The sequence below is a fragment of the Triplophysa dalaica genome, chromosome 5 (assembly GCF_015846415.1).
Source record: "Triplophysa dalaica isolate WHDGS20190420 chromosome 5, ASM1584641v1, whole genome shotgun sequence".
NCBI lineage: Eukaryota > Metazoa > Chordata > Actinopteri > Cypriniformes > Nemacheilidae > Triplophysa > Triplophysa dalaica.
Genome location: NC_079546.1, coordinates 2,127,023 through 2,142,694, shown reverse-complemented (window position 1 = coordinate 2,142,694; position 15,672 = coordinate 2,127,023). Strand labels below are relative to the sequence as shown.

Genomic DNA, 15,672 nt, shown 5'->3' with positions numbered 1-15,672 from the left:
AGCGCCATCTGCTGGTCATGTTGTTACTTTTTAGGTTTAGAAGAGCAGGGTCCTTCATGAACCATAAGGCTTATATTGCAGATTTTATGGACATAACTCATAAATACATTGTCAGAACTATTGATCACACGTTAAACCAAATATCTCCAGATGCTGATGATGGCACCTAGGTCTATAAGAAGATTGTGCTGTTTTTATGCTAATGTGATTTGAATAGTGTTTCATATACAATTCTTACCCTTGGAAGGTTTTAGTGTTGGAGTTGATGGCACATATGGAATCTGGGTTGGATCAGTCACGAAGGATTGAATACTAAATAACATTTTAAAAACAAAGCGAGCTCTCAGCTAAGTTGTGGAATGTATTTCGGTGTCTTAATTTGAAACAAATTAAAGTCACCTGCTGGATGTCCCAACCACATCCATGTGTCAATCACATGACACGAACAACTTTTCTAACAATCACAATGTATTTTATAGTTTCAATAATTTGCAAATTCTCTAACAAACCAATAAAATGTATATTTTAAAATCATAACAATTTCTTATAGGGCATTAGACAGTACATTCTACAGCACATTTGATCATTTATAATAGTTAATCCAAATGTAAAGTCTCAGGATCATGCTATTGATGGTGATGAGACCACAAACAGGAGCAGTTAAATGGTTACAGCTATATTTCATGAATCATTTTAATACATTCGCCACACAAGTTCGGGTCTTGTTTTACAGGGATCATAGGTTCACGTACACAGCTCCTCCCTCCTCAATATTCTGTACAGCACATGATAAATTCATAAAGCCACCAGGTCATGATACACAACATTGATTCTGTCATATACGGCACACATGACAAAATAAATTAGATTGATAACTTTTGATCTTTGCCTCTCCAGCATGAATCCATCTTTTGGTTGCCGTAGTGTCATTACATAACATGAGTCGGGTGCTCTGTATTATTGTCATGGAATGCTTAAACTAGCTAGAAATAAAATACATAGCCATCGTTTGACATTCACAAGCAATTGTTAATGCTTCTCTAGTGATACAACTAAATATGCATCAGCAAAATTCAGAGTGTTATCTGAAATGCATTAAAAGACGGAAAAAATCACGAAAAAAAATATAAAACGCATTAAAAGTCAAGAATAAATAATTGTGGTATTTTCAAAACCATCAAACATCAGCAGTGATATATTTATAAAGGTCAAGTGGTCCAGGTAATGCACAAAAATATAATATAGCACATAAAATAACAGGCAAATAAAATACAAAATATATGTTTGCTTTTGGCATCAGACACAATCTCAAACTCACCAATAAACAAACAAATGAAAGATGTGTTGTCTAAGTTATAATATTTGGTTTGGTTCAGACCGGCCAATTTCTGACTTCTTATTTACTCACTATGTGACATTTGTTCTGCACTTTTTAACAATTAATGGCATGCAGACATTTTAAAGCCAAAGCATTTTTTTCCTAAAAGCACCAGTTTAGAAATCACATTTAAGATCTAAATGTTATTTATATGAAATAGTTTCTTACTAAAGGTGTCCTGATTTCCAACAGTAGATAAGTGCATGTACAACATGAAAATATCAACACTTTTCATTAATCCTTTAATTAGTTTAAATTGTTTTTTTTTTTAATGAAAGGGCGTTGCGTGTAACAGGAAATATGTACATGGCACAGCTGAGTACCGATTATACATCACTACGAAACAGAAAAAGCAGCAGTCTCCTGTCTTGTGTATGATTGGTTGTGTATGAACCCCTCTGAGATCCCTTCCTACAGAAACTCATGTGTGACGATGACACGGTGACTCACTCATGCAGCAAACACACACACACCAGCATCAGCTCAATACCTCCTCTTCTGTATTGTGTTATGCACCTCCTCTATGTGATAGCTACATTTTAATAAGCCATTTTTTTGTAACATTGCTGTATTGCAACAGTATTCTGTTCTATTTTTTACAAAATCATATTATGTGGGGGGGTTTGTAGCATCAATATGTGATGCAGTACACAAGGGGGCGCTCTTTCATAACACAAACACAGATCTCAAGTGTTTGCTGTTCGACAAACACAAGTCATCATTTGACACGCATACAAAAGATGAAGATTGGTGTACTGGAGCTGCATTTACCAGGCGGAAATAATTGACCTTTATATTGACAGCTAAAACTTATAGATAAATGCCTCCTAAAAATGAGACACAGCACCCATCCATCCATCCATCCATTTTCTACCGCTTATCCGAACTACCTCGGGTCACGGGGAGCCTGCGCCTATCTCAGGAGTCATCGGGCATCAAGGCAGGATACACCCTGGATGGAGTGCCAACCCATCGCAGGGCGAGACACAGCACATACAACCTAATGGCTTTTGACATCACTGACTTCAAACAAGGCATGAGGCATCTTTGTGCCAAGTTTGAATAAGATTTACGATGAATATTCATGCTGATTTGTCCTTTCTTTTCTACGGAACAAAGTCTTAAAGTTTTGCAATGATATAAAGATGACAAATGTTCACGTTTAGGTGAAACATTACATAATTATGATACGACAATGAACCAAACATGCTGACTAAAGTCCATTATGTTAAGACTTCCAGACACAGAACTTGAATCATGTCTCCACAGAATTGATGTGAATTCTGTTTGTGAAATTTAACTTTCTTGAGATTGCGGTCAATATTTAGTCAGTATTTACTCATAATCATAATTTTGCCACAAACGTTAATATAAATTTTCCTTTCTCTTTGGAGATTTGACTGAATAAAACCTTACATGCACATTAGAAGTCTTCCAGTCCAGATATGCCAAGATCAAGATTCTTTCATCCTCTACCTGTATTTAAAATAATGACACATTTCAGAAAACATACACAGATGGTTAATGGAGGGGAGTCACGTGTCATGTGATGTCATTCAGCTGATTTTAAACACAGTGATGGTGTCACACTCTTCATATTTTATGCCCTATGATCTGAGTTCCCTCTGGCCTGTATAATAAAATGTATTTCACTCTGTAAAGAAAAATTTTCATAATACCTTCACTGCCTGCTTTATTGCCATGTCTTGGTCAGAGTCTGGAGAAATCACTCTTCATTTGACCACACTTTCACTGGGCTCCATTGGGCCCGTGGGAGATCAAGAGGCGGGGCCTGTGCGGACACATCATAAAAAGGAGTGTGGTTAACCCTTCAGCTGCTCCGTTTCCGATCCTTCTGTGTCCATATCTGAATCGAACAGAGAACGTCCTGTGACGTCGCTGTCTGGAGTCTGTGTGTCGCGGTGTGAGGGAAGGCTTTCCAGTTCCTGGAAGCTGTCGCTGTGTGAATAGAGACCCAAATCCGCTAGCAGGGAAGGAGAGACAGGTTCATCGCTCAGTCCGTCGTAGTAGAGATCATCCACATCCACAAACCATTCTGGCCAGAATTTCCGGCGAATTCTTTCACAGTACATGGCCAGGTTGATGAACTCCCCTATAGAGGAGAGGAAATAGAAATACACACAATTGATGCTTGTAAGTAAATGTGTAATAAGTAAATATGTTTACAGTAAAGTGGACGACCTCACCTTTGATAAGCTGCTCAGGACGGGTTCCTGGAAGTGTCCACATGGCCTGCGCCAGATGGCCAAATACAGAAGCATCCACTGTGGAGAACTGGGGGCCCATTAGATACTTTTTATCGCCTATGGTAGAAAAAGGATTTTAAATCAATTATATTTAAAAATGTGAATGGTGCAAACCACCATCAACTCTCTATTCAGGTCTCTAGATATGACTCAGGACCAACCTTTCAAGATCCAAAGGATTTTTTTGCACATTTGATCATACGCAAAGTAAAAAAACAACTTAAAAATAATAACATAATATAAATGTATAAAATAATACATAAAACACATTCAGAAATAAAATATAATTATAGATTTTTCAAACAAATTATTAAATAAAAATTATTAAAAATAGAAGCAGGTTATCTGACTGTTTAAATCACCAAACTAAGTAAAAAAAGTTTAAACACTAGAGGGCAGCAGAGATCCACTGCAGCATTATTTTGTAACCCTTGTTTACAAAACCTGCTGTGATCGATCCACATAACATGAAAAATTCAATAAAACTGTACATTCTGCTTAATGCCTCTCACCGTAAAATCGCCACAGATTGTTTTACCAATAATCATAAACCACAGCTCAGAGTTTACAACATACCAAGAAGTGTGGCAAGCGTGCGCATGTCTTTCTCCATCAGTGTGTAAACTTCCTCTTTAGAGAAACGTCCGATCCCATGGCCGTACATCTCCCTTTTAACAATCCCACCGGTCACCTGACTCACGATCCACTTCAGCAGGTCACTAAGTGGCCCGTTCGTCGCCAACATCTTCTGCGTCTCCTCCACATTATCAACCCACTGACAGTACGCGATCGTCCTGCATCAAACACAAATTTGGTTCATTGATGAATTGTGTTCATGGGTTTGAATTTACGGAAGCAAATATACGGTTGCAAATGTACGCCTTGCACTATTCCTTTGGATAAGAGCCAAATGTGTAAAAGTGAATGCAGAAGAACTGAAAAAGTTTTCCACTTTGGCACTCACCAGTAAAAGTGTTCCTCCACCATTTTGGTGATGGCATGCGAGATGGCTTTCTCCTCAGGACTCAGGCTGGAGTTGAGGTTCACACCAAGCTTCTCCTCCACAAAGTTGATGATGAACTCTGTTCCGTACACCTGCTCCTGATTATACGCGACCCAAGGCATCTTCCCCTGAGGAGACAACCTCCCATCGAAATAGTTCTGCAGAGAAAAGTTAAAGAATATACCATCTGATCCCTTGTATACATGTATAGTTAATAAAATGTGAAAGATCAGAGACACATGTATCATATCGTATGTATCATCTGAAATCTTTCACTACTTCCGTAGATACCTGGTAAGGCAGGTCTGCCATCCGCAGGTACGTTTCTATCTTGAGACAGAAGGGGGACAGGCTAGGGACTCCAGTTTTTGGCCGGGCAAACTGATGTAGAATGATGGCGTCTTGAGAGTCCAACTCCTGTTCCTTCCTACAGCCCGGCAAATATGAAAGATGATCCAAGATGAATAAAATTCTACATTTTGTTTCAAAATGCACACAAATTTGAAGTAAAAACATTTCTGGTCGTCCTTCAATTAAAACAGAATTAATGGAGTTCCTGGATTTCTCGCTGTCCACTTTCCTGGTGCTGAAACTGTCTGTTGTCTCTTTCTTCTATTTAAAATCTGACTGAACGTTTTTCAACAGACTTTGAGTCCCGTGTAACATGAGATGTTTTGCTGAGAACTAACAATGTTGCCATTTCTGCAAAGGTCACAGACAAACCTAAAGCTCAGGATTAAACTCTGAATCAAATTGGCAGATCACGATTCTCTCAAAAGGGTCGATAAAGGTCATACTGCCAACATACACCAACACAAGCAGATGGTTCCGTAGACCTAAACAAACGGACTTGTGCAACGGTGCCCTTGAAATGCACATCAACAACATTTATGATGTACACCGGGACATAGTGTCCCGCAGCGTATCCTGCTCAAATCTCATTCAGCTGTCAGGTGTTTTATGTATTCCACCATCAATGTAAGTGATGGATATCAAGTGGACTGCATTGTGGTTGTGCTGGTCAATAATGTTCTGTTAGCTCAGATGGAAACTTCCATCCGCTGAGGGGGGTTACACAAGACTTCTCAAACTAACAAAGCCTCTCTCGCATCATCCAAGGGTATCCCATTAAATAATATGTCATTACAGCATAAACAGATAAAAAATAAAGGAATATGCATGTTTAAAGCATTATATATATAAATGTATAGATACATTCAAATCCAATTAAAATGAAGTAATAAATAGTAGTATTTAACATACTATATAGCTTAAGTATACCTAACGTACATACACGCAATAGATAGACAGACAGGTCATAAATACCGTATAACAAGCAGCTCGTGTAGTAAATAGGCAGCGGCGGCGAGCAGCGCGCCCCCGGTGATGTAGAGGCTTTTCCTCCACCAGGTGTCGGACGCTAACGCGGACATGATCCCTCCGTACTCCTGCAGCGGGTACGCGATGATGTAGCCATACAGAGAGAGTGGCCCTTCGGAGCCGCAAAAGTCCAGCGAGAAGCTCTTGTTCCGGGCCAGCTCAAGCACGCACGATCGGGTCCACGCGAACCCGACGCGCCAGTACATCCTCTCTCTCCTCTGTCCGCCCTTCGGCCCGGTTCGGCAGGGGAGGCTTCATCAGTGCCGCAGGGTGGAGGAGGTGGTCGTGGTGATGATGATGATGGCTGAGGGTTTAAAGAGGACTGCGAGCATGTCGCCTCGGACCCGCGGTGAGATCGGCATTAGTCCGAAGCCGCTCACCGCCGCTGTTTACCACACAGCTGAGTGCGTGACGTCATCAAGGGCGTAGGTGCTGATGCTGCGAGAGGGTGGTGCCGGTCCCTAGATGTACTGCTCTTATTGGTCAGCTACACTGCGTAGAGTTTGGCAACAACATTTCATAATAGTTCATAACGCAATGTTATGAAATTATTTTATTAAGAAAACAACGTATGAAATAAAACGTTGGCTCTTTTTACACTTTATAAATTAATCTAAACATATAGAAACCGTTCACACATGCAAAATACAGAATACAAATGTTATCTTTTTATATTGTTTATATATTTTATTTAGCAAAGTGTACATAATTGTAATCTACAGCATTCTTTTGTATTAAACATAGTGATTTGATAAACTACAGTTAGTACTGTAGTAAACTTTTCACAGTTTTTTTATTCATTTTTTACTAAATTTACATAAATATCTCATGTTAACTGTTTTTCTTTGTTGCATTTAAAATAAAAAAGCAAATTTATAGTAGTTTATTGTCTTTTTACCCTTGTCGAAAAGTGCCTTCATACTTAGTTCAACCTTTTGTCACAAACTGTTATAAAGCCCTCACATCATTCGGTTCCCTTTGGTTAGATGTTGTTATCTAACGCATTGACCTTAAGTTATTTCCGAGCTTGAAAGTCTCAAGGTCAGACCATTTTTTTCAACAGCAGCTTTTATTCAATAAGGCTTTCGAGCTCTATCACATACAAACAAAGACAAGACCAAATCCAGTCCTCCCAGCCCCACATCTTCTATTTACAGCTCAATAACACATACATGGCATCACAGACAAGAAGCTGCATTTATAAACTCAAATATGCGGTAACATTCTCAAGCACTGAACACGGTAAAGACACAGCAAAAAGAAACAAATGGCAATTCAGGATCACAGAGGCTATCTGTCCATTGCGTGTTTCTCACTCTGATGATCTCAACATTGATAGGAATTTAAGGATTTATAGACACACCCAAGATGGAGATGCTCCCTTCCTTAATAAATCCATACAATGCTGACCACAACCCGCAAGATATTGGCCTTTCTTATATTCCATTAAATTTAATGAGTGGGCCTACTTCGGGGTCAAAGCAAGTGTGCTAGCTAAATATAGCGTAAAATGCAAAACAACAAATGAAATGTATACATATAGCACATAATTATACAGTTTATTCATAATCAAAACAAATAATTCTAAAGTCAAGGAAAAAATGAGAAAAGCATATTTACACATAGTTTGGGAGGATGTTGTGATCAACTATCATTATGCATTCCAACCCACTACTGCTATCCACACGTATGTAAAATAAAAGCATCTAATCAGGATTCAGTTACACAGTACAAGGGTTCAAAAAGATCGCTGTTATATAGCCCTGTGGCCAGTCCGTTTACAGAAAGCCATGTTGTAGGAGGACTGATCCGTTTCCCTGAGGAATACAAACTGTGATATGGTCAACGAGAGGCACACTTACATTTGCAAACACACATATACACGCGCTCTACTCGTCGCTCTCAGACACAAAAAAATGATCAAGTTTTCATTTTTCCCAAAAAGCATTCACTGAAGGAAAGCTTGATGGGACCTTTCAAGGAAGTCAGGACCATCAACTTGGAGAAAAAGTCGCACCTCTCTCGGAGGCGGGTTTGTTTGCATTTGTCCATTAGTACAAAATGTACAATATTACGGCCTTAAACTTGACAAGATATTCAAATTCAAAGCAGGTTTCCTATAGGCCTTAAACCATCAGTTCCCTCCCGCACCCAGACTGACACGGGCTGCTCTGATTGGGCGAGGGAACGTAGTGGCATCGTTCCATCTGCTCTGATTGGTGGATGAACCAAGGGGAAAGTAAAGAGAAGATGTGTGTGCCAGTTTCCCACGTTCCTGGAAAAAATGTGCTTGACATAAGCAGCTTTCACATGTGTCAGGATGTGCTTGATCACTCTGCCTCCGGTCCTTCGCCAGGGGCCGCTCTATGACTGACTGTATGAGCTGTTCTGACTTCCATTTGAGCTCTGGTCATTCTCACTGCCAAACAAAGTAGAATTTACATATAAAAACATTTCTGTTAAATAAAATTCACTAGTTATTATAATCATGACGCCTAATGCAATAATCAGTGTCAACAAATTAAACCTTATTTTTAAGATGAATCAGTTAATTTTATAACCTTTTCTGGACAAAAAAGAATGAATTTACTTAACATTTCTATGACTAAGATTTAATAAAGGACTGGTAATCAAAGTTTAAGCCCTATAAGGATTATCGCTAGAGTCCGACATACCTGTTTGGTGGGGGTTTTGGTTTGGGCACCTTGTTGAGCACGGTGGCTATTTCCTTTCTATCATCAAAGTTCTTCCACTGGTCATACAGTTTCAGTATTACCCTGATGATCTCCAGGATCTGTGACAAAATGCTCCGTCGTTAAATTTTAAATAAAGATCTACAACAAACAGTATATTGCATGCATCTACATTACATTTATGAACTTCACAAAAGCTTTAATCCAAAGCAATTTATCACTTTAGATTCGAAACCTTTATCTTGTTCTTGCTAGCACAATCCTACATCATGTATCTATTAGTTAAAAACAATAATACAGTAGTATTCCCACCTTCTCCATGTCAACGGACAGCTCGGCAAACCACTGCCTGGCGTCTTTCTGCTGCACCACACATGCCACATGCAGGCACGCTGGAAGCATAAATCATCAACCAGCATGTGACATGACACCACTATACATGACTTTACGTTCCTGCAGTATATAAGTGTTCAGCATGCTGATTTTCAGTAGACATTAAACATCTAGTATTCCACAGCTTAGATCTTGGCCACACGAGCCAGATGTTCTTATTATGTATGTGTAAAGTGGGTGCGAGTTCTTACCCAGTGCGATCATGAAAGGAGGATAAAGCAGACAGAGATCCGTCCTGTACGTGTCATTGACGATCCTCCTGCAAGTACAAAACATTAACACGATACAAATTCATTATGCTCAGATATAGAAGCAGAATGTTTACTTTATTTATAATAAGATTATAAAGCAACACACACTGACTATATTTGAAGAGTTGGTTCCAAAATGAGATAACTCCATTTTGATTTTTATTCAAAAATCTTAAAAATATTTTGCATTTCAATTACTATCAATCAAATTGCAGTTGGTTTGTTTTGATCTAAGCCATAATAACTAAAAAGATACAGTTAACTAACATAATAAAAAACATGACTTTTTTTACAATTTAATATCATTTAATATTTAACATCAGGAACAAAATGTACACACACTCACCACGCTAAAGGCAGCAGCATGTCCTCCTGCCCCATGTCCTGCACATACTGCAATAAAGGTCTGTATGGGTGATACACGATTAGGCAACAGTCCTACAATAATAGAGTATAAAATAGCATCCGTTATTCCACACACACACAAATATAAATACATTATTATTCATTTATTAATTAATACCAACCATAAGCTCCAGTAAGTAAAATTCACACTCCAATATCTAGAGAGAGGCAGAGAGACATGAGTCAGGACCACATGAGCTCACCGTGAAATGACGAGTGTGTCACACTAGCCTGCTAACCAACACGTTGTACTCTGCCAATTATCATCTTCCCACCCAAGCTGATCCATTAATGTTCATCCAGCGCTCTGGACAGCCAAGATGTTTCTTTACATCGCCTGACCGACACCTTACACTAGAAATAAGCCTGCTGATAATCATACTGCACTTATCACCTACACGCCATATGACCCGAGCCATTTACCAGGGTGACTAGACCTTCCTCTAAAGGTGTCAGGAGTGTGTGGAATGTCACTTCTTTTTGCGTGTCAGAAACCTGGTGACATGCAGTACGTGAACTGACACACACACAAGCTTACTCCATCGGCAAGTGAGCCATTGTTTCCATCACACACATAAGACGGTTACAGGAAGTATAATTAGTGGATCTGTCATATTTCCAAAATCGCAGCGCTGTGATTAATCCAGCTCTTGTGAGCTAGGGAAAAACAAGCCCATCTGTTACGAGTAACACCGCCTTCCATTTGCCAGATCTGTGTGTCATAACTCTTCTTTTGGGCAAGTACTGAGGTTTAACTCACATGGTTCATTCTGAAGGGGAACTCCTTGGGAAAGGCATAGGAGAACCTTGTTTTCACTGTTATAAAAGGAAACGTTACATAACATGAAAAAACAAGCTACACGCTATTCCAGGAATTAAAATGATCGTATTACTCCGATACTGAAAATTGGTTGATTGACAGCTTAATGAATTGCTAGTTTACTGTTAGACTTTAACAGTCACTTACATACAGACGTTGCTGCCGAAATGAGGCGAGTGTTTGAAACAACACCAAATTCCTGTTAAGGACAAAAAATATATGTTATTCACGATAAATAATAAAGATGAAAGAAATCCTGCACATCCGACGGAGCGTTTACCTCTACTTTAGAGGCCAGGAACACACATGTGGGGGCCATCAGCACAGGATCTATGCTCTTTAAAGAGTATCTAAACGAAGAGTCACACGTTTGTTTCAATGGAATATGAAAAACAAGGGTTGTCTTCGATGCAAGGATCTAGGAAAATATCAATCTGTACTGCTGCTGCAGAAGTTAACTTATTAGCCATATAAGCAGAGATAGTACCTGAGGCAATGGGCAACTCACCTGGCATAGAAGCGTTTGAAGTAGACAGTTGCCGTGGCGATGACCTGTTGCCGGAGTTTCAAGTGTTCCCCCAAGGCCTGGATCACTGCCAGAAGAACACCAATTACAGTGCACTTAAAGTGTTTAAACAGGCTCACTGCTATATAATTAAATCAACATTGATTTCATAGAGGCAAATAGAGCTTCCATAAATATTTTAGAATTACTTTAATACCTAAACATCAATGCTTTGTTAGAGCCCTTTCTACTTCTTTTATATGTACCCGTTCTTTCTATCTTGAGTGTATTTTATTTAATATTGCATATCCGATCTTTTGAGAGTACTTCCTCAACATTTTAACACTTTAGATGACATGCTAATGCGGTAAGCTTCATACCATTGGCAAAAAAGATCTGTAGCTTCCAGTACTCCTCCTCGGTGAGGAACTTAAAATCTTTTTGTCTCTCCTTCATCAGATCTTGTTTGTCCAGAACCCACTGCAGACTTTGACAACAAACACACCAGACATAACATTAGAACAAAAAGTATAAAAGCAACATTGCATCATAACAATACATCTACTTAACGTCAGAAAAGAAATACAACCAATATCGTTATCCAACACAGTACCAATATAATGGACTAAATGGCATTTCTAATATAATTTAGGGAAGTGAGATTAGCTATTGTTGACTGTGTAAAACATGTATTCTGTCTATACAGTTTAGTAAATTTCTACTGATGTTTCTTCAGCCAAGAGCCACTAGCCATCCGGCTAAAGCTAATAATACACAATTTTCTTTTTTCAGACGATAAATCGGAAGGAACATACTGTCTACTCTCTATCACAATATTAACTGACGTAACTCATTTATTTATGCTAAAGCTTAGATTTTCATGTTTGATTTCTCTTAAAGCTTCGCTAGAAACGAACAAATCCTCGAGAGAAAGATCAAATGTCCGCAATTTAGGTTGTAAAATAGTGCCCAACTTACTAATGTGAGCTCTGCCAGAAGTTCCCTGCCATCTTGAAGCCGTTGATGTAGACTTGACCCTTAATTCGATGTTTAATTGTGTTTAAATGAAGATAAGCTCCGATCAAATGAGACGAGAGCGCGACACAATAAACACTCCGTGTAACTTCAGCGCGCAGATAAAAGCGGATCGGGCGGAAACCGGAGCCATCGCACCTTAGTTCCGGACACTTTCTTTTGCGCTTAATGGTCATTTATAATAAATAAACAAGTAAACAAACAAATTGATAAAATATCCAATACAATGAATAAAGCGTATGTATGAAAAAAAAATAAGGCCAAACAAAAATGGTCTTTTTCGTTACATAAATCGTTTTATGTATAGATTTATACATGTATAGATTTATGTAAGTTTCACCGCTTATTTTCTATGTATTTAATTCTATATTTTATTTATTCGTTTATTTTACACATGTTCCGTCTTATGCGGCCTCTATCTGAGGATACCATTGTTAAAAAATATATTTTGTAGTTGTAGGCCTATATGTCTATTTATAATCATGTTATACAAATAATATAATTTAAGAATGTTAATACAATATAATGTGAATTTACCGGCCTACTACATATAATATGTATACATTACGTAGGCCTATAATATTATTAGTAGCTTATAAATTATAATAACCTAATTAAGAGCGTGCACCATCATCATTATGAGATCATCATCCCTTTCAATCTTTAAGGTTTAAGACAGTTTTAGTGCAGAGAATTTCATTACTAAGGCACTGGGGTGTACTTTAGGAGAGCACACTGCCTCTATTTTTGCTCTTCGCGGTGTCCCGTCAGATATTTGAGCTCAGGGTTCGACCATGGTTCTACATTCCTTATCCAGGGGGACGGATCACAAGAGCAGGTATAAAAGCTTCATCACGAATTAGTGCGCACAGAAAGTCCCTCTCCTTTCCTCAGCATCATCTCTGAAGAGCCGCCAGCATCACCATGAGTCGCAGTCCAGAAAGGATGTCATCGTACCGCCGTCACTTTGAAGGTGGCATATCCTGCTCCTCCACGCTCCAGGTGCGCGTGTCCAGCCCGTCACCCACCCGCGGGACCGCGCGCCATCGCTCCGCAAGTTACAACCGCAGCGGGACACTGGGGCGCGGGGCGCAGTCTGCAACCCGCAAGTCACGCATGACCAGGTGAGGTTTTTTAGTATATTAGAAGCACACTTTGTGTTTGGATCTTTGCTTGATAAAACTAGATTATGTTGTTGTGTGAATTATGACCATATTTGAATAGGGCCAGGTGCAAGGCATTTAACCTCAACTTGTGTCTAAATACGTTTTTTAATTTGAATAAAAGCATCAACTAAATAACTTTTTATGCTTTGCAAAAAAAAACACAGGAGTATATATATTTGGCCTAGTTTCTCACTTTTCTTTGTAAACATATGTGCTGTTCCCATGTACAGCAGTGTGAGTTTGGGAACGCTATGTCTGGGGCTTGCCGGACGTGGCGTGGACCTGGATGCCGCAGCTGCCGAGAACCAGTTATTTCTGAGCACTCGGACCAGCGAGAAAAAGGAAATGATTGTCCTCAATGATCGTCTAGCTGTCTACATTGAGAAGGTGAGATGTGCACACTGATGCACCTCTGACTTGGATTGACCCTCTCTCCATTTACTTGTAAAGACCGTGGGACTTTTGGTTTGTGGTCATCGCAGGTGCGCTCTCTGGAGCAAAGCAACAAACTTCTCGAAGCCGAGATTGATGCCATCAAGGGCCAATATGTGAAGCCCTCAGGTCTGCGAAAGCTTTATGAGGACCAGCTGAGAGAGCTGAAGAGAATTGCAGACCAAATGAGAGTTCAGAGGGTGAGAGAGAGTGAAGTTGGGTGTAATACATCACATTTTGTGAGTGTTGCCACGGTAACGTATTGGTACCCCATACCCCGTGTAGGAGCTGGCACTTGCAGCACGCGATGCCATGGCTGGTCAGCTGGAAATGCTGAAGGTTAAGTATGAGGAAGCTGTGGAGGCACGGAAGAAGGCGGAGCTTGACATAGAGGCTTTCAGACCGGTGAGAGGGAGGACACTCATCTGAAGCTCAAATGAACATGTGTATAACTTTAATTGGGTTTACAACAAAGGGTGGAATCCAAAACGATGTTGTTTTGCAGGATGTAGATGCTGCAACGTCTTCCCGAATCGCCTTGGAAAGGCGTCTGGAAAACCTGGAGGTGGAGCTCGAGTTCTTGCAGAGAATTCACAAAAAGGTACAGCCCATGTATAGTACAACAAAAGTAAACATCCAGTATACAAAACAACAATAATAAATGTGTTCATTACATATATTTACTTCAATAGAAAAGTAGAACAATTTAGGTACACAGTGGAAATGAAAAAAATACAAAATTGGAAAGTTAGTTAGCAGTGTTTTTTACAAAGTAAATCGATCTTTAATTTGTCCAAAAAAGCAAACTGACTATCCTGACCCTAAATAATATAAATACATATAATGTTCCTTTCCATCAGGAAATTGAGGAGCTGATGGCTCAGATTTATGGAGGCGTAGCTAAAGTGGATGTGGCCTTCTCTTTGCCTGATCTGGCCAACGCCCTCAAACAGATACAGGCACAATATGACAGCATCGCCGCACAAAACCTGCAGGTACCCATCACAAACAATAAAGAAACCTCATCATATACCTGCAATGACTTATTATGAATGGTTTTCACTAGGAAATGGATGCCTGGTATAAAACTAAGTTTCAAGATCTTAACAAAGTAACATCACGGCACGTGGAATCGACGAGAAGCGTCAGGGAGGAAATCACCGGCTACAAGAAAGAGGTGTGGGAAACGTTTTTTTCCTCCATTTCCCATATAACTTCAACGTTCACAAACAGACTTAAAAATGTACGAATGTGATGACAGATGCAAAATAAGCAGAGAGAGTTGGACGCTCTTAAAACAAGGAATGAAGCCCTGATGCTCCAGGTCCTGGAAGCCCAGGAGAGATACAAGAGAGAGGAGGAGGAGCTAAAGGTGAGGACACGCCAACATAGATGTCAATAGAGCATGTACAAATCAATTACACAAACTATAGCTTAAGATATTTAAAAAAAATCTTTGAAAACCCACGATTCAGGTTCGTATAGAGATTCTTAAAGAGGAGCTGAAGTCTTTTAAGGGGAAGATCGCACTCCTGCTGAGAGAATATCAGGAACTGCTCAATGCAAAGATGGCGCTGGAGATCGAAATCACCACCTACAGGAAGTTGATTGAGGGGGAGGACAGCCGATTGTCTACTATGGTTAGTAGTTTGTCACTCATGAGCAGCACCATTTGCTCAGGAATGGCCAGCTCTGCTTCCGGGGGGGCGTTCGGCTCTATGGGGGTGTCAGCGGCTGGTGGCCGGGCGGTCGCTGGAGCGATGAGCTCAGCTGTCTCGGAGAAGGTCGTGTCCTCCTCAAGCAGCTCAGAGAGCAAACAAGTCAACCACGACCATCACGAGTCCGTAGAAGAGTTCACCCAGGAACAGGCCGTGGAGATGACGGAGAGGAAAACAGTCCTCATCAGGTACACACAGGCCATGATATGTTGCATCATGAAATCTT

The 15,672-nt window shown here is 39.8% G+C and overlaps 3 protein-coding genes across 9 annotated transcripts in view; 1 reads left to right on the top strand and 2 right to left on the bottom strand.

The window, feature by feature from the left end:
• The window catches only part of ngs (notochord granular surface), a 43,144-nt gene that overhangs the window by 20,292 nt on the left and 7,180 nt on the right, over positions 1–15,672 (top strand). For 4 of the 6 annotated variants that reach the window (XM_056748348.1, XM_056748347.1, XM_056748350.1 and 1 more), the window contains 9 exons: positions 12,948–13,254; positions 13,527–13,683; positions 13,779–13,928; positions 14,014–14,133; positions 14,234–14,329; positions 14,589–14,723; positions 14,795–14,905; positions 14,990–15,100; positions 15,204–15,634. In XM_056748348.1, the coding sequence (XP_056604326.1) occupies positions 13,055–13,254; positions 13,527–13,683; positions 13,779–13,928; positions 14,014–14,133; positions 14,234–14,329; positions 14,589–14,723; positions 14,795–14,905; positions 14,990–15,100; positions 15,204–15,634 (1,511 nt within the window). In that variant the 5' untranslated portion in view covers positions 12,948–13,054. The remainder of the gene's footprint in view (positions 1–12,947; positions 13,255–13,526; positions 13,684–13,778; positions 13,929–14,013; positions 14,134–14,233; positions 14,330–14,588; positions 14,724–14,794; positions 14,906–14,989; positions 15,101–15,203; positions 15,635–15,672) is intronic. The other 2 variants (XM_056748351.1, XM_056748349.1) reach the window with 2 other exon arrangements.
• faxca (failed axon connections homolog, metaxin like GST domain containing a) lies at positions 497–6,597 on the bottom strand. Of its 2 annotated transcripts, XR_008906719.1 has the most exons (7): positions 5,975–6,597; positions 4,940–5,075; positions 4,610–4,806; positions 4,222–4,439; positions 3,586–3,702; positions 3,058–3,491; positions 497–2,854 (listed from the first exon to the last, which is right to left on the bottom strand). XR_008906719.1 is itself a non-coding variant. In XM_056748354.1 (6 exons), the coding sequence occupies exons 1-6, from the start codon at positions 6,232–6,234 to the stop codon at positions 3,202–3,204; spliced, it is 1,218 nt and encodes a 405-aa protein (XP_056604332.1). In that variant the 5' UTR covers positions 6,235–6,597; the 3' UTR covers positions 497–3,201. The 2 variants fall into 2 exon arrangements, 1 of the variants encoding a protein (XP_056604332.1); XM_056748354.1 differs by having other exon boundaries at positions 497–3,491.
• Positions 6,915–12,549, bottom strand: ccnc (cyclin C). Its single transcript, XM_056748357.1, has 12 exons — positions 12,074–12,549; positions 11,476–11,582; positions 11,099–11,183; positions 10,871–10,940; positions 10,738–10,789; positions 10,531–10,586; positions 9,893–9,928; positions 9,712–9,803; positions 9,306–9,373; positions 9,034–9,113; positions 8,704–8,822; positions 6,915–8,447 (listed from the first exon to the last, which is right to left on the bottom strand). Exons 1-12 carry the CDS (start codon positions 12,304–12,306, stop codon positions 8,393–8,395), a joined length of 1,053 nt encoding a protein of 350 aa, XP_056604335.1. The 5' UTR covers positions 12,307–12,549; the 3' UTR covers positions 6,915–8,392.